Consider the following 22,812-nt stretch of genomic DNA (forward strand, 5'->3'; position numbering starts at 1 on the left):
CTGATTAGTTGGGCGTCACTACATTTCCCGAAGATGAGCAGGTAACCAATCAAACTGAGTTAAATTAAAAACCGGAAGCACTTTCTTCCGACAAAAACAAACACACGAAGAGCCGATGAGTGAAACGGTGAGGAAGTTTTTTTATTTTCAGCTCGAAAAGAATGTCTTCGACAAAATCTCCCTGTCACAAATATGAGCTGATATTTAGTACAATCTATATTTTCCAAACGAAAATCCTTGAGTATAGGTGCTCGTTATTTGTTTGACAACTTTTCTTCCATTTGATCGTAAACGATTCTTTGAAGCAACAAACAGCTGCACTCAAAGGTTTGCACGCTATAATTTGTTTGATTCCAACCGGCATACTCTGGCGAAACGATGTGGCTGTTTTTGTTGTTGTTGTTATTGTTTTTTTTGTTTTGTTTTTTCATCAAAGAAAAAAGGGTTTCACCAAAACATATATGTATAATAAACATATCTATAGATGTCCAAATGGTTAACGGTGTAAAACACCCATGAATATAGGAATAAATACCATTTTTCGCACGATAATCGAACGGCAACCACTTGAAAATGCATGGGAATAACTGTATTCGGTTAATCGCCGATAACAACGCGTTTTCTCAAAGCAAACAGCTAAAAAACGCCAGAAAACATGGCATTTCTTTACGTTGACTAACCCGTGAACGTTGGACGACACGTAGTTTTCAAGCGTTTTCTATGCATTTTCCTGTTCTAGGAAAATGGAAGAAAACGCTCCGTCTGTATAAAAGCAATCTTCTGTTACTGGAAAACACCAGTAAGCAACGAATACAAACCGTTTTCCCATCTGACACCGCATTCTTAACACCACGAAAACAATCGCTTTCGTAGAGTTAACAGTGAAGGAAAACTGCTGGATAATGGAACGAGTACTCCAATTCTCTGACTCGAAAACAACGGGAAAACTTGGGATTCTCATGTCGGAAAATGTCAGAAAAATGCGTGAATAATGCCGCGCTTTCAAATATTCAGGACTTGTTTTCCGAACGGGTAAACACCATATGTTTTTGCAGTGAAACACACGCACAAATTAATGAAATAACCAAATACCTCAAAATATATGTAGAAATAACTGTGCTCTATACTATTGAAATGCTTTCACTCCTGCATGGAAAAAGGCATATGATCATTCCGAAGTTCATCATCATTATTTACGGAAAACGCGTCAGACGTAATTGATTCCAAACAGTTGGTAAACGAGGAGGTTATTGAAGTTTCAATTAGAAATCATACGCAAATAACAGATGGTGTATGACAACACTATCCATTTTTAACCTTCTCTCTTGAGACTATTTGAAGGCTGGTTAACTTTCAGACTCATCCATGGTTTCTAACTAAAATCTAGAAAACTAATCAGTCGACGCTTTCATGTTACAAAAGGAAACTTTGGGAGGAAAATTAAAGAGGAAACTCGGACAGGCGTAATCTTTACTCTCCCACCCCACCGCTCTACATATTTTTGACTGTCGACCACCCCTTGGTACGAACTTCTTTCTCTCCCCAGCCTTCCGCTGCCATTAAAGTCAAAGATGGTGGCCATAATTTTCGTTAAGAAAATACTGAGCACTCGCTCGCCAAAATTACGCCTGGTTTGCATACTAATGATGAGCCCACTTTTAAAAGACCAAGCTGTCTCATATTGATCATTTGCAATCATAATTTTTGACAAATTTTATTCTGTTGAACGTTATTTGACACAAAAAAACGCCGCGGAAACGACCTATTTGTCCACATTGAACACGGGTGTACGTGCTGATTATGAACAATAGAGGAGTCAAAACTTTACTTAAATGACAAGTTTATTAGACTCGATTGCGGAGTAGTCAAATAAGTCAATTATCAGCCGACCAAAACAAGTAGAAAACGGTGCGACGAAAGCCATTCTATTAACAGAGAAGTCAATAATTGCTCCATACTACCAAAACAATCAAGTAGACTATCTGTATCAATGACGAAATGCCTTATTTTCGTCAATACGTTGAAAATTATCTGCATGAAGTGTAAAGGCGCTAGTAGAATAGTAATTAGGCTCTCATAAATTGTGATAATAAAAGTAGCTCATTATGCTCTTGACATTATATGCCATTAGCATCGCCCGATGTTTTTCCAAATTATGCTCAAAATTGTGCCACTTTTTCTTAAAGTGCAGTTTAAAAGAGGGAACAAAACAAGCTCAGACGACATAATTATTATTCATGATTAACAAAGCGTGATATCTTCCTTATCTTGAGTTACCCACTTACTCTGAGAAAACACTACTACACATTTAATATGTTCTGACATTTTGTAGCCTGTGAAAGCGGGAACTGTGACCAACGCAATCTAACTTCCGGCGTGCCCAGTCCACTGGACGACGACTGACGCAGTATTCCGGTAACATTCTTCCCTCGAATATTGCAAAATTACAAATGCTGAAGCTTGGACCAAACGTGTTTACCACTTAGAAATTACATATCAGCTACATTCTTACAACTGCATCAACGATGTCTCTCTGTTATCATAAACAACTAAATTGCTTTGATATCACAAGAAGTTGAATATCTTTTGTTCGTGAAAATGTGTTCTCTCTCCAACCAGACAGGTGGGTGTATATACTACTTGTCTGAAGCAAAAATTAGTGTGACACCAAGAAGATGAAATACCTCTCGACTTGAACTAATTGAAATTTAGTTATCTTGAAGTAGTTCCCGCGTCTGCCCCAAAGATACAGACTCGATTCATGGTTAGTCGTTAATAAACTATTTACTGGGATATCTGTGGTAGCCCAGTCATAAAAAGGCCTTTGTTTTTCTGTCGTCTTTCTTTTTTCCTCCGCTACAAAATGGAAAAATTGCGCAATAGTACCCAGTGGTCATTGGGTCCTCAACACCATGACAACCAACTGTGATCCAATGAGGGTGAAGGTGTTCACATGCTGATCACGTGTGTTATCTTGATGATGATTGACGTTGTCATGCAAGGACAGGGCTGGGTCACTTGACGAATCATGAGATTTTTGCTAGTAAAACTCTTTTGTCAGCCATTTTGTATTGGTTCTGGGGTTGTTGTTTTGGCAATGGAGGTTCAATGGTTTTGGTTTACGATTACCTGGAGCTTTATGGTGCAAACGCTCAAAAAACTTATAGACTACTCATACAGAAGTCGTATTGTTCGCGGCCAATCCACACTAAAAGATGTTGTTGAGCGGTATGTTTGGAACGGATTGAGTCGCGAACACTTGAAAGCCATGAAAGCCTTGTATGACTTGTATGCCTTGTATTCCAAGTATACCAATGTCTTAGTTGAAAAACCGCACACTTGTTGAAAAAAAGCAAAATCTGAAATCTGAAACCAAACTGCATATACTCTAGGCAATCTACTGTACAACACGATTATCGTGAGACTGAAGAACAAAACTCTAGTGGATGCAAACTGTTTGTGAAGAAAGACGCCATTTTGGATTCACTTGATGCCAAGGAACGTAGCTACAATAAAAGTACGAATGGTATTAGTTTCAGGATCAGAAAGGTGAATGTTATGTTTGTTTTCGTTGTAGTTGTTGGGATATTCTTTTTTAATAAATTCATGATCCAAAATCCCGTGTCTTTTGTTTATAATGTTATTGTGTTATCTATCGTTTACGCAATTGTCTTGTGGGCTAATTTCTACGTAAAGTTGTTGATGTCTTCAGCAAAAGCTGCCGTGAAAAGCGTCGCTGAATGTAACGTATTTGAGCAAGCTGCTCAGTTATCTGTCATTATATATGATGATAAGCTTAAAAATAGCAATGATGAAGCATTTTCAGTAAATATAGTCTGTAACTGTAGATCTCGATATGACAAATTTTTTTATTTTAATCGCCCTCGTATTCGTGATCGTGAGCCCAGCAGAATACCAAAGAAAAGAATTACACGTATTTTGAAGAAATCCAGGAAAGTAAGACGATTACTTCGAACCTACATCAGAAAAAACATACCGAAGTCTACCCGAATGCACCTTTTTACAAATAAAGCTCGTGAAAAAATATATGCACATGGAATCAGATTTGAGAATAAAGGAACAACGAAATATCCCTCTTCTGCAGTCAGGAGAAAAATATCCAAAGTCTAATAAATACAGGATACTGAAAATGTAGAGCCAATATACACATGTAATAAAGTGTCCAAAGCCAAAGCAGTCGAATGCATGGGGGCCTAATTCAATACCAAATGTTTATAAAAATCTGAATCACAGGGTAAATCATTTTAAGTCCAATCTGTCCGTGGATATAGAAACAAACCCTGGTTCTTTTATCAATTCTACTAAAACAATTCAAGCTCCTTACAGTCAAGACAATGTGGCAATGTTTGGGTTAAATGCTGGTACACAGTGTGTAGCCATGTCATTTGCTTCCCTCATATATAACAAGAGGAATGGTATTGCATCCTAAATGGACTTGGTTAATATCATGAACATTGGTAACGAATTGTATTCTGGTCTATCTAGTCTATCCAGGGAATCCTATTTACTGCTAACAGAAGTACCTGAAATGTTAATAGTATTTAATATTAATTATCAGCTTCAATATAGTCCAAACTATACTGGTAATATATATGGTACGTGTGAAGTACAAGATTTTAATTATTGTGTGTCATTTGCAAATGCTATGCAGGCTTTGCTGGGAAAAAAATTATAATTCCTTTCTTTTAACAATCCTTAGTACTACGGTAGGTTTTTATTGTAATGGTTATGGTAAGTTTAAGATATTTGATTATCATGGTAGAGATTCATATGGTATGTCTCATCCTCAAGGAACTTGTGTACTGTTAGAAGTTAACACCTTAAATGAGCTGATAAAATATTTTCAAGGTCTTTATCAAAATCCAAATGTTTTATCAGCAAATTGGTATAAATCACTTGGTTCTGCAGGAAAACAAAATCTTTTGTCTAGCAGAGTAATTTGGTATCAATCACTCGATACTGCACAAAAACAAAAGAGAGCAGAATGATTTAACTCGCTAAATTCTGCACAAAAGCAAAAAAGAGCAGCATGGTATAAGTCATTGAATCCTAAAGAAAAAGAAAAGCTTTTGTCTGGCAGAGCATAATGGTATAAAACACTGGATGTTGCAGACAAAGATAAGATCATATCACAAGTCCAAGCTAAGGGAAAGCCCATAGAAACTCAGTTAAACATGATTTAGATCATAAGATCACAGTTTTCCAAAGTAAGATTAGGGAAGGTTCATACTATATTTATTCGGTTTGTAACAGAATAATATACAGAAAAACTGTTATCCAGTTGAAAAACAAATGTACAACACTCAGCAAGAACTATTTACTGAGTTGTATACCCATGATTCCTTTCAGTCTTGGAATGACCTAACACTTATCCCTGATGACTACCTTTTTTGAAATAGGTGTATGCCCTTGGCCAGACTTGAGCCCACTATTTCAGTATATTACTCCGACACCCGTAGTATCAATACTTGATCCCAAGGATCCAGTACCATTCAGGTATCTCAGTTACCCTGCTCACCGGGTCTAGTGAGATAGTCAATTCAAATGATTGTGTTACCTTTGCCTTGTCGTTAATTTAAAGCTACTCTGAGCTGAGTTTAACAGCCGTTGAAAGGAACTGAACGATAGCCTTTGGCCCGTAATGGGCTAGGGCAGCGCTCTCATTATAGCCAGATCGCGATCTAAGGATGGGTGTTACATGTGCTTGATGATAAATTCTAAGTGTGTTATACGAATGAAAAATCATAAGTTACTTTGGACTAAAAAGAAGAAGGTTTTGTTGCAAATCTTGTTGGATATAAACATTATAACGGTGTTATACAAACGCTCTAAGTTTTAAATTTTTTAAATTATGCTCGTAGACAAAGGATGGTGGCCATAATGAGGTGCAGTTGACAGATGCGACTTATCAACGATTTTTTTTTAATTCCTTGAGGTCGGGGTTTCTTGGCCAGGGATGGTCATATTCATCTCTTCTTTCAGTCGTTGTATCTCCATTGCGATTGAATCTTTGAGTCTCTCCTCCAAATTGTTGACATATTACATCATGTCAGCCACGTGCCTGTCCCGGGGATTCTCAGATACGTCATCACGGTGTGGAAAATCTACAAATGCACGTATACTTCAAATAATTTTGCTACTCACAAATTTATCTAAATCATGCATAAATGATCACAAGCTTTAATGGGCTGCCTAAGAAGTCACTTCATGATCACAATTCTTTCAAAGAAAAAACAAAAGAATTGAGGATCAAAAATTAAACGGATTGAAAAGGATATTGATATTAAATACTTCAAAATTTAGAAATCACGGTCTTTTCAATTTCCGCTTCCTGCCACTGACAGGCAAAAAATTTAAAACCTATTTTCATACTTGGACTTGGAAAAATCATCAGCTGTGGTAACTTTTCCAATAAACTTTCGGTTTATATTGACCCAAGTAAGTTGACATTTAAGTTACCGTAAGCTCCCTATAGTTTATCGACTCCCGAGTTTGAGGAAAAGGAATATTTGAAGGTGAGGCAAAATGGATTAAGTATTCTTTGAGATAATGAAATTAAACCTCTATTTCTTACCCTAACCCTTGATGAGTCTGTTGTCTGCGAGAAGTTAAGCCTTAAAAAAACTAAAGGAGTCAAGGCAAATGCACTGGTGTTCATCCTGAACGGCCGCACATAAGAGAACAGTTAGAAAAACATTTGCACTTAGAAGTACCTCAGCAGGAATAAGTTGCTCTTTTGCAGTTTCCTTAGCAACCGCGACCAAGTCTGTAGATAATTCTTTTAAATTCTTCCCGCACCTGGACAGTTCTTGTTTTCTTTTAAATCGTTGCTCCTCGGAGTAATTGGTTTCATTTGGTGACCTTGTTGCAAGTGGTGTGACGTCATGGCTTACATGCCCCAGATAATACTCCATCGGATAATGGATGTTACGTATCATTCGAATTTGTCTGCTTTGTTTCGAACCAAATTTATCCAGAAAGTACAATGCTGTGTTATGATCTAACAATACTCTTCCAATTGCTCCTTGGCTAAGATTTTTTAGCATTTCTTGAAGAGAGTCAAACTCTGTAGATTAAAAGTTTCTTGATCAAATCAGTATGGGAACGTAGGTTAATGGGTTTAAAGAGCTAAAGTCCTTTGTTGATGAAAACTAACTCCGTTCATGTTGTGCGGTTAGTATTGATTACCTGATTATTGACAGTAAAATCCACAGTGGTAGTAAAGGATGTGAGAACTTTATTGAGGTAGAAATTCCGACAGCTATGTCTTCTTAAACGTAGTCTTTACCTTAATTCTAATACCTGGCCTTTTGGTGTCCTCTAGATACTTGTGCGCTTCAAAACTGTGTGCCAAATGACCATCAATAAATTTTTAGCCGGCTTCAGGTTTTTTCTCCACATAGTTATCATTTATCAAATTTTCATTGCCTTTTTGTTTTAGCACATTCAATATATAGGCAACTAAGACAAGAATAAAGTTCTTACCTTGTTAAGAAAGTTTTAGTGTGACCACGAAGGTAATGAAATGATATTAACTAGTTGGCATTTCATCTTGCTATGATTTGTGGCATTACAGCTCATTGTTACCATAAATGAATTCTCACTTACTGATGATCTTTGCATCAAACTCTTCAGCAACTTTTTGGGTTGTAAGAAAAGGAGCTAAGACACCAACCTGATATGAAAAACACAATAATTTTCATTAATACCAACAACTATGGGGAGTTGATTTCTGCTACATGTACTTAGAACTCAGAGAGGACTGAAAAAGATACAATCATAGTGTTTTTTTTTTTCAAATTACTACTAAAGGCCAAATCTGTCTCCTTTTTGGCAACACTTCAGATGAAACTTTTTTTCTTTATACGCACCTCTTTACCAGCAATATCTTTGCATTTTGTGCCATCAAGGGAGGCGTGCATGGCACTGATTATTAAGCCTGTGAACAATGACATCATAACTGCTCCCACCAGAACCCAGATAATGCCAAATATACGGCCAAGAAAGGACTTTGGAGTTACGTCACCGTACCTGATTTAGAAAAGGAGTAATCATAAAAAACCGCAACTCAAGTCAAAAACTTAGAAATACGTTTAATTTCAAGTGCAGTTATCTTAAACAGAATTGAAATACCCCACTGTTGTGAGGGAGAGCACGGCCCACCAAAATCCTTGAGGCGCACCAGCCGTAAACAAAGGTGAAAACTGGTCTTTGTTAACTCTGCGTTCCTGCAATCAGGAAGGAAAAGTCTACTTTTATAGCCTGCAAAAAAATGTTGGGGTGTTTTAACTGGGAGTTATCCCAAAAGAAATTGTTATTCTCAGATCACTTGGATATCGTTCATAAAAAAGAACAGGAAAAAAATGCTGCATTGATTCCATTCTATCAAGAGGTCAGATGCACATTATCATGACTAGTAAAACAAAATTCATTAAAGTTTTCCTAAAACCTCCAGGCACCTTCTCAGAATTCTGTCGTGTCCCATCGCCCAAACGTGCGGCTTATGTAAGCCTATGTGGTACTGTATGACCAACATAAATCCATGTTCTTACCAAAAGCCATACAAGTATTCCTGAAACTCCTGACAGTAACATCATACAAACCAGAATTGGCCATTGTGACGTAATAGATGCAAACAGCTGTTCCTCTGATTCTTCCTCACACTTCTTTAAGTTTGCTATTAGAGAACTGCCAAATGACACAAATGCTCGGATCAGTGTGACATTAGGCAGTCCATCATCGTCTATCTTATGGTTAGCTTGAAAGGGAAAAGTGAAATCCACTTGCTTGGTTTTCATTAGATTTGACATTTCATCTTGACTTCGCGCAAAGATGGTATCCATATTGCAAGCTGTTGGGTCGCTTGCTTGTCTACTAAAGCAAGCCATGTCCACAAACCATTTAATGGTTTGGTACATAAATCCTGGATCGAGACTTCCACTCATGATGTAAGGAGGAGTGTTCAGCAAAGCGACTTTGAACCTGCACTGCGTTTTTTGTTCAGAATTCGTAGAAAATTTTAAGTAAACCAGGAACAGAAGAATATGGAGAAGTTTCATAATTCAATTAGTCACTGCGTCTTTAAGGCTAAGACTCCAACCTGATGGGAGAAAATAATTCAACAACTTTTCGTAGTATACATAAAAATATGAGGCACTCGGAAAACTTGATAGCGTTGAGCCACACTAAAAAAAGAAACAAGAATAATCAATGGAGCAACATTGAAGAAGCTTTGTAGTTTGAAAATCAGCAGTACAATTCCCGCGTAAAACATCTGCTTGAATAATCATAGAATAATCAACTGATGATATTTAGTTATAAGAGCAGCGAGGTTTTTAAAAATCGTCACACTTTATAATACCTGTCGTACTTTGTAAGAACCTTATTGCACTTTGTAACCAACTCTTCGCACTTTGTAACGCCCGTCCTTACAATTTAAACAGGACACTAGTGATGAAATTGGCGCTATTGAATGGTGTTTATTTTTCTCTTGTTTTCATGCTGCGCGGTATCCATCATACTTAATCACAGTATTTGCATCCGAAATAGATTAAGCCTACACGATGGCAAATTCAAATAAATATGCCAATAGAAATTGGAAAACTGAAATTTAAATCATGTTCACTTGTTGTGAAATCGGTGACATTTATTTTATGACCAGAGGCATATCACCTTGCCTAGCCTAGCAAAAAGCTTTGATCGCTTTTCTTTTCGGACAGTACCTCACTGAGCTTTAATAGATTTTACAGTTTTTTAGAGAGACATTTAACCATATTAGTTTAGCCGATGACTTGTACCACACGCTGTCACCGCTCCCTGCCTGACCTGTTTCGTTCACTTAAAATCTTCAAAACAAAATTTAAGAAAAGTATAATCACTTAACAGCTATTTCCATTTATTAAAGAAGCTGGTCATGCTGCATACAGACCTCTGTATCCTCTTGTTTTGTCGTTAGTAGAGGAGGGAATTATTGCAAAACTTTCTCCAATAAGCCTATGTAAAATCTTATAGACCTCTTTGCCACTCGATGTCTAATGCTTCTCAATTTTTAAAGAAATACGAGTTACATTTCTTCCTCGAAAACGTACTTCACTTTCCCATAAAAATAAATGAAATTTGTATAGGTGTAATAACGACACGATTCAAACAGCATCATGGCTATTACGAGCTCGTTCGTCAAGCGAAGAGGGTAAAAGGAAACATTTATACAAAGTCGAACCTATAACGAGCGCTTACCCACGGGAAATGGTCAGTGCTCAAGACTGGCAATACAGAATAGGGCTTTCACAAAAATGATTAAAACGTCACCCTGTGCTATAAGTATAAAAAATCATCCAAAACTATTACTAACCTTGATTTCGGGAGATAAACATCAATCGAATTTTTCTTGAAAGGTTATAACTAATTCTATTTGAAGTGGTTCCGCTCTAAGTGATCGTTCCATACAGGTGGAGGAGAATACAAACAGGCCGCTGGTACTCAGTAAAGGGTGACCACGAACGCTTACTAGAGGTGAAAACTACGGTTATTAAAGGGAAAAAAAAATTTCGGGACTGACAACAAAACGCTAAATACAGTGTGATCGTTTATTAAAGGCTTCACTGCAATCTAAAAGTAGCTCGCTTCTCGCTTGTGATTTACAAACTTTTATCGTGTTCTCTCAACATCCTCTCTGGGTTATTACACCGGTAAATTGATAGAAAGTAAGGTTCGTTGTTTTTAAACAATTAAAAGTATTCGTATGAACACGGCCCTGGGTAGGACATATTTCGCATTAGAGAGGCTTTTCAAAGAGAGTTTGACACTAATTAACTTCATAAGGCAGGAAAAACCGAAAGGATCCAACAGAGTCTAGTATGTAGTTTGTTCAGCTTTTCTTTAGTAACACAAAGCGAAGCGAGATGAAAGAGTCAATTATTACGCCTAAATATGCTGTGTTTCGTCTGAAGAATTTTGGTGTCATGTACTAGATCCAAAAACACAGGGGTGGATCTGGGAAAGAAGTGCAAAGTGTGTGGGAAGTTCTAATAGAACTGTTATTCTGCAAAAAAAGAAAATTTTTGCAGAATTTTCTGGTGTTGAAGTACAACATGAGACGACCTTGACGAGTTTATGTTAAATGCTGTAAAGATGAAAGTATGGGCCAGCAGTATCGAACATTTGTGCTTCTTTTCGTCACAGCTGGTATTCTGCGTGCACCATCGTCTGACTCTTATTCGTGGGTTTCCTATGGACTTTGTTTCGCTTCTATGCGTACGGCCTCTGTCACGTCGGAACTTTTCAGCAGCTCACGTTATGGTATTGCCCATAGTCATAAACCTTTTTCTTCCTTGTGCGCTTTTAAAATTTGTACGCCAACAGGTTTTTGGAAGTTGAACGAGGGACTTTTACACCTTTAGTCTTCACTACTACCGGAGGCATGGCGGACGAATGCAATCGTTTCCACAGTAGATTAGCGTAACTCATCTCTATTAAGAAAGGAGAGGGGTACAGCAAAACGATTTCATGGATACGTTCAAAAGTGTCCAAAGTGAGAATATTTTTAGAATTTTTTTATATATAAGATGGATTTTTTTTTTTATCTTCAAATAAGATTTTCCATGACATTTCTCTTGAGCTAGGTTGAACTCGGAAGTAGTTAAGGATAGGATTAGGAAGGAACAGATTATAATCGATTGAATGTAATCATTAGAATGAAATAATTATGTGAAATGAGACCTATGACAGATTTTAATTTAGTCAAGTTTATACTATATTGTAGGAAAAGAATTTTAGTAAATTAAAATTTATATTGATAATACTAAGATGATAGTTTACAATGTATGTGCACGCTACAAACCAAACTTTACCGTCTTGGCTCAACCTTTAGTTTTAATTTCTTTTGAATTGTGTCGTGAAAATAGCCGCATCAGTAAAACATACACACATATAATAGCTTCTACCAAAACATTGGAATGGAAAGGTTTATGATACAGACCAGATTATAAGTCTGATAAATAAACGTACTGTACAAAGTAAAATAAAAAACTGTTTCTTGACTATAAAATTTTCTCTGCTCGATGGGTTACAATTATATCACCATCATTTTTGAAGGTATGAGGCTCTGCAGCGCGACATGCAATCCAAGCTCCGCTATTACACAATTATTTAGCTGCAGAGTGGACTGGAAAATATAGTAGTATGTATTGGTTAGAAAAAACCCTTTAAATAATGAAATTTTCAAGTAATTTCAAGTAATCTTAAGGAGACCAACTTATAACAACAAAAATAGTAATTATCTTCATTATCATCATCATTTATGTCACACATTTTCATATGTCCATATGTCCAAAAGCACTTTACAGAGTGTGCCTAGTAAAACAATATTTTGAAACCCGAGAGACAGAATCTACAAGCTTATCACTAGCGTAAAAATAAAACAATCTTATTCTAAGTAATGAAATACTATGAACAACTATAAAAGACTGCCACACGCCTGTCGAAAAAGTAGAATTTGATGATTGATAAAAGACATCCGCTGAACTCTGCTCGTTGATTGGACCAGAAAACTTGAGCCATCCTCTCAACCGATCGGATGCAAGATTACATTTGCAACTTGCTCATTCCCCTTTTTCTTTTCTCGAAGCAGTTTGCTTGTTTTCACTTTAAGCTCTTTTTGGCATATGATAATGTAAACTGTTCTTCTGATTGGTTGCTTTAATAACTTTTGTTTTGTTTTTCAACTCTCAGAAGGTAACTCCTCTATTTACAAATTATCGATCATGAGAGACAACACTTGATTTTGTTTGGGATACAGCCATACGGTAATTTTACAAGATTAAAACTGGCCTTCCTTGGCTCCATCGTCGAGCCAAGTGACCCACTCAGCCGGAACTTATCCCGGTTTCACTTTAGCATAACGAGGAGTATTACTACTCCCCCCCCCTCCCCCCCGCCCCCGGATGAGTTGCTAGTCCATCGCAAGGTTACTTCCAGCATTCATCAGGCTTCCTTGACAATTCGCTAATACCCGTTTATTTTCCTGGGTGGAGAGAGGCATGGGGAGAGTAAAGTGTCTTGTCCAAGACCCAGTTAGGTCTCGAACCCAGACCTCTCGACTCAGAGTCTAATGCACTGACCATGCATCAGGCCAGAGGAGACAGATTAGGGGACAGAGTTTGGTGGCTGTCAAAATGTGATAAATGACATAACAATGAATTCTCCCGTGCAGAAGAACTTATAGATACAATGTTATTACTAATAATTTACAAACTCAGCTCATAGGAATGAGCTGAAATAAGATAAAGCTATTTAAACGTTACAATTTCTCGCCTTATTGCAGCAGTGTTTCATGAGGTGCATCACTTTCCTGGATTAAGAGAGCTTTAGCAAAGTCTTTTTTAATCTTCTGCAAGTCGTTGGATAATTCTTTGAGTCTATTTTCAAAACCCTGAAAATTCTCCACCACGAATTTCTTCCTGTTAAAGTGGCCTGGATGATCTTCCTCGCTTCCTTGGTCACACTTGTGCATATCTGAAGAATTAAAGAAATGGATCTGTCAATACCTAATTTAGCAAAAAATAAATTGCATTTGGGAACGGTCAATATCTGTCACACAGTTGGGGCTAGAAGACGGGGAAGGAGTGCCTTCGGAGGATTTGGGTTGTATCACAATTTACCTGATCCTCTATTTAGCTCTGTTGAATTCCAATGATCGCCCTTTATAGGGACGACTGGTCTTTCCCTCCCTTCCCCCTGAAAAGCACGCATCTCCTTCTCCCCCCTCCCTCCCGCCACAAAATCCTCTGACCTGCCCCCTAAAAAATGACAACCTTTGATGTTGGTAGAACAAGGACAAATTGAATCCAAATATTTCCACACGGCTTAAACTTACCTTTCGTCTTTAGAATCGCGAGATTACAAGAATTTAAGCCCTCCCAAAACACCCCAATGATGACAAGTCCGAGGAATATCCCAAGAAGACTAAATAAGATAAACCGGGTTATTTCTGAGCCACTTGAGAATAAACCATCCATTTGATCAAATAAGGCAGCCGTCTAAAAAGAAAAAAAAACATTTAAGAGGGATAGATTCAACCACTTAGAATTATTTAAAGAGGAAGGGTAGACTTTGTTTTCCCACAGGTATGTTACTTTTCTCATTTTCCTAGTTCTGGATTATACAAATTTTCATGAATTCATCATCAGAGGGTTAGAGATACCTAAACTGACCTTCTAATATTTTTCAGGCCAGTTAAAGCCGTAAGGCGACAAAAAACAACCTTTGTGCGGTCGTGCATCAAAAACCTGACGTGAGTATCAACAATTACTCTTGATCACTTTAGTTGAAAAGTGTTGTAGAAGACTACCTGCAGTTCTGCCGGTATCAGGGCACCTGAGGCCAATTTACTTTCTCCGCGCAATATTGTGGAAAACTTCTTTAATGCTGGTCCACATTCCACCACTTTTTTTCTTTTGACAATTTCTGGATCGGTGTCGTTTGTAACGTTCACTGGTCCTGTGTATACGTGCACCAAGTAATAATCCATCGGATAATCGATATTGCGAATCATTCGGATCTGCCTGTTCATTTTCAGTCCGGATTTATCGAGGAAGTAAAATGCAGTGTTTCGATCGACAAGGACTCTTCCGATGGTTCCTTCGCTGAGTTTTTCTTGCATCTCTTGCAGGCTTCTAAACTCTGTAATATCAGATATTTGTGGATCAGTCTAGTCACAACGGAGGTCACTTAAAAAAGGTTAAATGTTTTTACAATAATGCATTCATGGAAAACGAACCATAGAGGTTTTTTTCAGTTGGTAGTTTGTTAGAAGGGGTGTCACTGTACTGTATTTTTTGTAAGGTGTGTCTTCGTGATGTGGGAATGCTTTCACGCCTAAGCGAAGTCAACCCCCTCCCCCTTCTCGTGGCTCTGTGATCGTGTACGTTTGTAGTAGAATGGGAAGTCATACTGGCGTGTGCTCCCAGTACGAATTGATGTTACCGAATCAGGTAAATGCAGAACTATCCTCGAGTCCTCCAGTGGGACTGGAATCAGGAGCACATCCCTAATTTTCGTTAATCCAGTATGACATCGTCACGTTAATTGGACGAATGAAGACAGATGCATTTGAAAACTTTATTTGTAAACGGAATGTTGGCAATAGATATAACATCAGCGAAAATCGTTACTTACCAATTATCTTTGCGTCGTACTGCTTTGCCACAATTTTCGTATCAGTATTTTTGATGAACACGCCAACCTAAGGTAAATCCCACTACATTAGAACAGCTTTATCTTCTCTTGCGCATGTATTGGGTGTGGTCATCCTTTTTTCGTAACCTTTCCCCCCTCCAGCGCACGCGACTACATCTTTTAGGCCTTTCACTGTGGCAAGGACGCACTTTGTAAGTCCTGAATCAGATTACTTAGATGGCAATAGTCAATAATTGATAGGTCTCAAGGAATGATGCTTATATAATGTTGTAAATCAACAATTAAAATCGCCCATGGAAAAACTTAATAGGGCCTGGTAGAGACTTGTACATTTGTCGACAGATAAATGCCCGATAAAACCTACAAAATTTGTTTTTCTTGTCAAGTACAAATTATCTGTCATCTTGGAATCTCCACATATTTTTAGGTACACTTACAATTTGCAGGCAATTAGTAAGTATTCAGTTAATAAGATTCTAGAAAGGTTGTGGAGTGATTCTGTCTGCGAAGGGGGCATTACTGGTGATAGATTCTACGAAGAAAGTTATGGAGGCTATCGGAACGAGTCTGACAGCTCAGACCATGATGCTACACACTCAGGGGTGGCCGCAGCAAGATGTTTCGTATTTCTTTCTTTTTTTTTTGTCTTGTTTTTTATATCTGAGTTTGTGTACAGACTGCAAGCAGTCTCCACTTTTCGGAGAGGTCCGTCGCACGAGTCAAAAAAAATATGAGTGAACAAAAGAACACAAATGGACGATAGTGTGGCGCGCGGAGATGTGCAGATGAGGCACGCTGCGGCGCGCCAATATCAATTTTTTCCACGGTTACTTTTGTGCTTTTTATTTTTGTGTTTTTGATTGGTGCGACTGACTTCACCAAAAAGAAGGGACCACTCTTATCCTTGTCCATGTAAGGTTAGCATCAACCCTAAAGGCCATGATTTAACAGATTATCATCAATCCATAGAAATATTAAAATGAGTTGATAAGCCAGGTTTATGGAAATAACACAGACAACGCTGTCAACTTCGTATTTTTTACTTTTGACAACTCTCACCTCTTTACCGCTGATATCTTTGCATTTTGAGCCATCCAGAGCAGTGTTCATAGCATTTGTGACCATGGCAGTGAACAGCGATAACAATATCGCTCCAACAAGGATCCAAATTATGCTAAATAACCGTCCAGGAATCGACCCTGGTATTTTGTCACCATACCTGAAAAACGGGGACAAAAATTAGTGCACAGGGGTGTATACAGAATGAGGATCCAGGGATCTGGACCTGGATATTTTTATAATCAGAATTCCTGCAACGTCAGGATCGCAAATTACTACGAACTTTTGGTAACTGAAATTTACTTAGCTTGAAATATCTTTAAGCTTGTATTTATTAGGTTTTAATATAAAAAGAGAATTTAATTTGTGCTTTCTGAATCAAAGTTTGTGATCCCCTGTCATAAAACCCTTGATCCAGCTTTGGTGTGAGTACAAGCGTAACCCTACCTGACAGTCTTTACATTCATGACAGAATTAAGTGTAAAACTTGGGAAAAATTCTATTTTAACCAGAAAAAATACGTTCATCATTGACCTGGTGGAGCTTCGGGTGAAACAAATCAACGTGAATAGCCATTCCTGAGAATTTCAGCCCTCGCTTTTGAACCTGTGCAATCTTGTAGCTTAGGACTTAAGAGAGTAAAGATATGTGATTCAAAACGCAAGCATACACTTCCAACGAATTAGATGGCTTGCGGCATCTTTTTATTAAGTTAAGCCGTCCTTAAAACGTGAGATTCATGGGAATTAATCATAACTAATAAGGCCGTCAAGGTTTATCTCTGAAGGGAGGGGGTAGGGTTTGGAGAATTTTGGTTATGTCACGGTAGAATTTACCTGGTCCCCTCATAAGGCTCTATAATAAGCACCCCCCCCCTCCCCCTTCCCATTAACAGTTAAGCGACATTCAATTCTCTCTCTAGTCCTCCATTTATACTCGGTTAGCGACGACTGATATCCACCCCATTCCCTATGGAAACCACGTGACCCTCCTCCAACAAGAACAAAAAAAAAGCAACGGAACCCACCCCTCCCTCGGGCGATAAATATTGACTGGTCGCCAAGAAGAAAAAACACATGGCAAATGTGGCGTCTGTATTTTTGCTCACAAACCCGCAAAGCTTTTTTTTTCACACAAAAGAAAAATACGATAACTTACCCTACTGTTGTAAGTGATACCACTGCCCACCAGAACCCCTGAGGCGATCCAATTGTAAACGATGGTGAAAAGTACGTTTCATTTGCTCTATGTTCCTAAGGGATTCAAAACAAAAGCACGCTATTAAAATGAATATTACACGTCCGTCCACAAGCCAAATTACTTAAATTACAACGACCTACCTCGAAGTCTTGAAATAACATTACCTCCATTTTTATGTGTATGGGGCTTCGCTGCACGCGCGCTACGAGCTCGCTCATAGCGTTTCGATATCTCAGGAGCACAATTATCTTTCACCTGATTAAAATCTTTCGCGATAAACTTCGATTTCAGATAATTTAAGCTAATTTTGACAGTTTTTTCTATAATTTTAAGCACTATGAATGTTAATGAATAAAGATGACCAAATATGAGATTAGGGTTAGGGATGATTCATCATTTACATCTCTTATGCTCTGGAGTAATTGAATTTATCGACTCGACTTAAAAAAATTAATTGCTTATTCAATAGTTGTCAGCATTTAAAAATGTTTATGCATTATTAATACGTTTTTCTAGGCCACTGATACTCACAAAAAGCCAAATGATAACCCCAGATATTCCTGACAAAAGTATGATACAATCCAATATCGGCCATTGTGACGTGATGGAAGTCATCAACTGTTTCCGAGAATCCTGCTCGCATAACTTTGTATTCACTATCAATGAACACCCGGATGAGACAAATGCCCGGATGAGCGTGACATTGGTTTCAGTCGTCAGCTTAGCTTTCATGTCGGACCGAATAGGAAAAGCAAAATCCACTTGCTTTTCTTTAATCAGTTTGATCATCTCGTCGTAGTTACCTACAGATATTGGATCCTGGGAGCATTTCAGATGAGATTTCGTGTACGTTTCTTCCTTAAAACAAGCGTGATTTACAGCGTACTTGAGCGTATCGTACAGAATCCCTCTATTTGACTTGTTATTAGCTGTGTTCATTATATATGGAGGCACGTCCAAAAGAGCCATTTTGTATCGGCATTTGGTGTCGTTAGAATGCGCCTGACGGAGTTCACGCGTTTGTCGCTCTTGCCTGATCTCACGGGCCCGACGGACTAATTTCGATTTATGACTTGAATAACTAATAGCGGGCAAAGTAACGAAGCAAACCAGAACTAAGATGAATCCAATCGTGACTCTGAACATATTGAATTCTTCGGACGAAGAAATTTATAGTCAAAGTTTAATTTGTCCCCAAGCCTGAGACCAAGAAGGAAAGAAACAGCTTACTACGTAATTCATAAATTAGTCTATTACAAAGTTTTCTTTTCAATTGAAATATTTATAATCTATTAGATTCGTACCGGTCGAAAAATTATTCAGAGTTCCATCTTTTAGTGAAAAATTGCAGTTCAGAAATTGCTTCAACGTTTCCTGAGAATGGCAAATCGGAAATGACTTTTTTTTTTCACCGTCGAATTTTTTTCTACTGTTTTGAAGCGATTGAAAGAAGTGAAGTCAGCAAGCTATTAAGTGGTCAGACATGTCCAGGGGAAATTTTAAATGGCAGTTGTTATATCAAAGAGAGAAAACAATGTCTCAAAAATCCATTGCCAAGAATCTCAAGACAAAGTTCAAACCGCCGTACCCGAACGGTCGAACCTCGTGAAAAAATAATGAGCCGCAAAAAAAAATACCCATATGAATGTAATGTTCATGTTAAAAAAGATGAAACGAATGGAAATCGGGGATAGCAGCTTACTATGCTAGAAGGCAGGTGCAAATTCAACTCTACAGTGTGTACTGAAAATTACCACAACAATACCATCTTCAACGGGAGGGTTGAATCGAAGCGAAACATTCACACCAGGACTTAACTGGTAGGGATGTCGCTATTTCTACGTAAAGCACGAGAGATGAGCAAATAAAATGGACAAAGCTCAATAAATTTGGAAACAATTTTTCAAAAAACTCGATGAGGATTGTTTTCTATAAACAATAAAGAAATTGTATGAATAAATTGCCATGATGACGATGCAATATTTCGAGGAAACACGTACCTTTTTGAAAAGGAAAAACGACCGAAAAATTGTCACATGCTGCACGCAAATCGAACAACTCAAGAACGAATGTGGAAATTCTGTCCGTGGTCTTGTGTTCCAAGGTATTTAGTCAGTGTTAGAGTAAAATACAACTTAAAATTGCTGGAAAAAATTTCACGTTTTAAATAATGCAACGTTATACTCACCTCCAATTCCTGCTATCGGCATAAATCATGCGACAAGAGAGCTTGAAGGTGGGAAAACTTCGCATTGGAAGCAGAAAACAGGAGAGTCGAATCCAAGTTAATAAGAACCTTCACTAGCAAATTAAGACGATAAAGACTGTGAACGAAGATTGTATCTTAAAGAGTTAGGAACATGATCCATTAGAGCATATATTATAGCGCTGATGGCGGTTAGTCAGCTGGTATTTTTATGGAAATGATTCTGACTACAATTTGCTGCCACCTCTTATCGTCGCTTGGGTAAAAAATAAAAAGAAAGAAAACAATTTACAGTCCCGCTGAGAATACAAACAATGACTATCGCTTATGAGATAACGAACAGCCAAAACGGACGAAAAATAAGGTAATAAATTGTTTGTATTCCTAGTAGAAATGAAAATTGCTTACTAAGAGTGCTGCGAAAGAAAAATGTGATGCTTTTTTTAACCAGTGACAAACACCAGAAATTTGCATAAAGGAATCAAAAAAGGAAAAATGTTTATGCTGCCTTGAAGTGTCGGTGAACCGCTTTGAAAATAATCATTTTCAAAATATTCGTAGCGAGATTTCAGGCAAATGCATATATTTGTACTTTTCTTCAGGTACATTTGTGGTAATCCTCTGAGGATTTCACAGGGAAGAAATCTATACAAATTTTTCACTATATTCGTTCTTTAAAGAGATAAGTTGTGTCATTTTTTATAAACAACTCAGACTATTATCTCGGCAAAATAGCGACTTGACTCGGGATCGAAAGCAGGAAGGCTCCAGATTCCACCTACCTTGACTTACTGCAGTTGTAAAAGAGTTATATATTTGTTGAAGTACAGGTTGTGTGAAATATCAAACGCAGTGAAATTTAATCTCCCTTTTAACAAAAGACAAGAATCGCTGAACAATTGTAAGTCAACAAGAGTCCTCACAGCTCACGGGATGCAGCTGCCGATTACGAAATGTGGACATCATTCATTGGTCTATTGTTTCAGATATTTTTGGTTAACCACAAAAATGATTTTGACTCTCGAATTAGAATTGTCCATCTATTTATTTATTATTCTTAAGGCCCTATCCACTCATCTTAACTCTTGTAGGATTCTCCTTTTTACTTTTCTTTTGGGTCAGGGCTAGCAACTCGTAACTTCCACTAAAATCATATAAACGAATACTCAGCTTACTATCAACAAAATCTGGTCAAAACTATTAGAATTTCGTTTTTTCGCTCTTTAGTCAAAGAAAGCAGTCGAGTCTAGTTTTAAGGGACATGAAAATTACAAAATCTTGAAATAAAAGGGAGATATGGCTGAGAGAATGTCTTAACCCTTTACTCCCATGGGTGACCAAGACATAAATTCTCCTTACATCATCAATACAATATCATGCAGACAAGTGATGAGAATAAAGAAAAATATCAATTAGGGGATCATTAGTCGATCCGATACCAAAGTGCTCCGAACTGATATCACAAGATTTATATGGTAGAGAGTGAGGAGAATTGCTAATTAGATCGAGGGAGTCAAAAGGGTAAAGGGAACTTTTACCGAAGAGTGAAAGGTGTCATACCGGAGAGGCCTCAAGCACAGTGTCAACGTTTTCCACGGGGTTTCGTCCGGAATTTTTATTTGCATATTTTGTTTGAATGGCGTCTTGCACAACACAACGGAGGGCAATCTGTAACATTTCGCAATATGTTAATCAATCAGATTCCTCATCAAAAAAGGAATCGTCGTGAGAGAGCCCAGGCCGAGAAAACATAAGGCAAAACTCTTTTTTCCTTACCTTGCTTTACTCACTTTTCTTAATGTTCTTTGAGGATGAACATTAGGACTTCGTTAAACCATCGAAAGTTCATTTTCCCCGTCTTGCGAAATTACCTTTCCCGCGAATTTAGGAGTTTTTCGTCTAGAGACATAGCAGGGAATCGATGTCGCGTTCCATTGGTCGGCGGTGTGACCGCAATGACAGGCGAAAACTGAGAATTTCTTTAGAGAACGAAAGCTCGAGGTTTGTTTTTACGCAAGTTACCTCTACTTAAACGAATTTACAGGGTATGTAGATTTGTTGGATTTTCATGAAAATTGGCCAGAATCCAGTAACCTTAACAAACATGAAAATTCAAAAACACCAGTTTATTTACAATTACTTGAAATAAGATTCACAGGGGTGAGGGTTGGGGAAGAAGTCTAAATAGTGTCCAAACTAAGCCCGTGAATGACTAAAACTAAAAGACTTTATACAAAATTGTCCCTAATATTCTACAGTTTTACAATATCTTTAATTCTTCATGAAAGATTCCTTATACCACTTATACAATGAAGATTATCCATCCTCTGGTAGGTATACATATTGTCACGTCATCATGAAACTCAAGCTTATGCAAATACAGACACGGAAAACTTTGGGGCTTACCGAGACCCCTGGCAGAGAATTTAAACATCCTAATTAAATATCTGCAGAAGTAATTTTGCCAAGCAATTATCATTATCTTATTTTTTGATCGAAACGTTAGGGGTTATGAGTTTCTTTTTCAATTTTTTAGAAGTCTGAGACATCACATTTTGTTTAATTCTTTCAAACAAGGATTAAATAAGACTGAATATCAAAACCTTAAACTAAACTAAACCAAAGCTTCTTTTCTTGTAACTAATTTTTTGGCCTAGATTTAAGATTCTTCATCTTTTTTTTTTTTAAATTTGTCAGCCCATTCCTGTAGTTGCTTGCCGCGACGCGATTAATTTGTTCATGGTACAAGAGCGAGCCTAAAAAATTCTTATTCAAGGAAACAAATTATCTAGTGTGCGAGTAAGGTCCCTAAAATAATTCACTGTGGACACTATTTGATCTAACGTCTAAGCTTTTTTTTTTTTTTTTTTTTTTTTTTTTTTTTTCACCTGGAATTATAACTATACCTTAGTCAGTATAGGTCTTGATCACTAAAAGTAAAGTTTCCTATGATTACTTTACAAGTCGTAAACATCATTTAGCTTTCACTTGTGGCATATCTGACGTTACAAAAATATGCTTCTATATACAGTCTTGCCTGAATTAAAAAATATATTTATAGATACACGAAAAAATTATCGATTACGGTGCAAGATTCAAGTGCAAAACAGGGATGCATTTCTCAGAGAGAC

General features: G+C 37.5%; 2 protein-coding genes across 4 annotated transcripts; both read right to left on the minus strand.

Annotated features, from left to right (window-relative positions):
* Positions 1-6,629: 6,629 nt before the first annotated feature.
* LOC136276764 (uncharacterized) lies at positions 6,630-10,394 on the minus strand. Its single transcript, XM_066162336.1, has 7 exons — positions 10,373-10,394; positions 9,950-9,960; positions 8,574-9,008; positions 8,155-8,249; positions 7,893-8,052; positions 7,630-7,696; positions 6,630-7,087 (listed from the first exon to the last, which is right to left on the minus strand). The coding sequence occupies exons 1-7, from the start codon at positions 10,392-10,394 to the stop codon at positions 6,630-6,632; spliced, it is 1,248 nt and encodes a 415-aa protein (XP_066018433.1).
* A 1,457-nt stretch (positions 10,395-11,851) lies between these two features.
* LOC136279198 (uncharacterized) lies at positions 11,852-21,628 on the minus strand. 3 transcript variants are annotated; one of them, XM_066162780.1, is made up of 9 exons: positions 21,458-21,628; positions 19,664-19,776; positions 18,007-18,629; positions 17,434-17,528; positions 16,276-16,435; positions 15,196-15,262; positions 14,369-14,700; positions 13,895-14,057; positions 11,852-13,533 (listed from the first exon to the last, which is right to left on the minus strand). In XM_066162780.1, the coding sequence occupies exons 2-9, from the start codon at positions 19,683-19,685 to the stop codon at positions 13,334-13,336; spliced, it is 1,662 nt and encodes a 553-aa protein (XP_066018877.1). In that variant the 5' UTR covers positions 19,686-19,776; positions 21,458-21,628; the 3' UTR covers positions 11,852-13,333. The 3 variants fall into 3 exon arrangements, with proteins under 3 accessions (XP_066018877.1, XP_066018876.1, XP_066018878.1); XM_066162779.1 differs by lacking the exon at positions 21,458-21,628 and adding an exon at positions 20,464-20,593; XM_066162781.1 differs by lacking the exon at positions 21,458-21,628 and adding an exon at positions 20,464-20,489 and having other exon boundaries at positions 18,007-18,675.
* Between the last annotated feature and the right edge of the window lie 1,184 nt (positions 21,629-22,812).

This window comes from Pocillopora verrucosa, chromosome 2, assembly GCF_036669915.1.
Source record: "Pocillopora verrucosa isolate sample1 chromosome 2, ASM3666991v2, whole genome shotgun sequence".
Taxonomy (NCBI): domain Eukaryota; kingdom Metazoa; phylum Cnidaria; class Anthozoa; order Scleractinia; family Pocilloporidae; genus Pocillopora; species Pocillopora verrucosa.

What these genes read in the sequence shown, in the direction of transcription:
- LOC136279198 (XM_066162780.1), bottom strand. Translation starts at nt 19,685, where the DNA reads ATGCCGATAGCAGGAATTGGAG. An exon ending in GCCGATAGCAGGAATTGGAG is followed by an intron (nt 18,630 to 19,663) that starts GTGAGTATAACG and finishes CTTCGTCCGAAG; the next exon opens with AATTCAATATGTTCAGAGTC. An exon ending in GTACGACGCAAAGATAATTG is followed by an intron (nt 14,701 to 15,195) that starts GTAAGTAACGAT and finishes CTGATATTACAG; the next exon opens with AGTTTAGAAGCCTGCAAGAG.
- LOC136276764 (XM_066162336.1), bottom strand. Translation starts at nt 10,394, where the DNA reads ATGTTTATCTCCCGAAATCAAG. An exon ending in AAGATATTGCTGGTAAAGAG is followed by an intron (nt 7,697 to 7,892) that starts GTGCGTATAAAG and finishes TTTTCATATCAG; the next exon opens with GTTGGTGTCTTAGCTCCTTT. An exon ending in GTTTGATGCAAAGATCATCA is followed by an intron (nt 7,088 to 7,629) that starts GTAAGTGAGAAT and finishes TTTAATCTACAG; the next exon opens with AGTTTGACTCTCTTCAAGAA.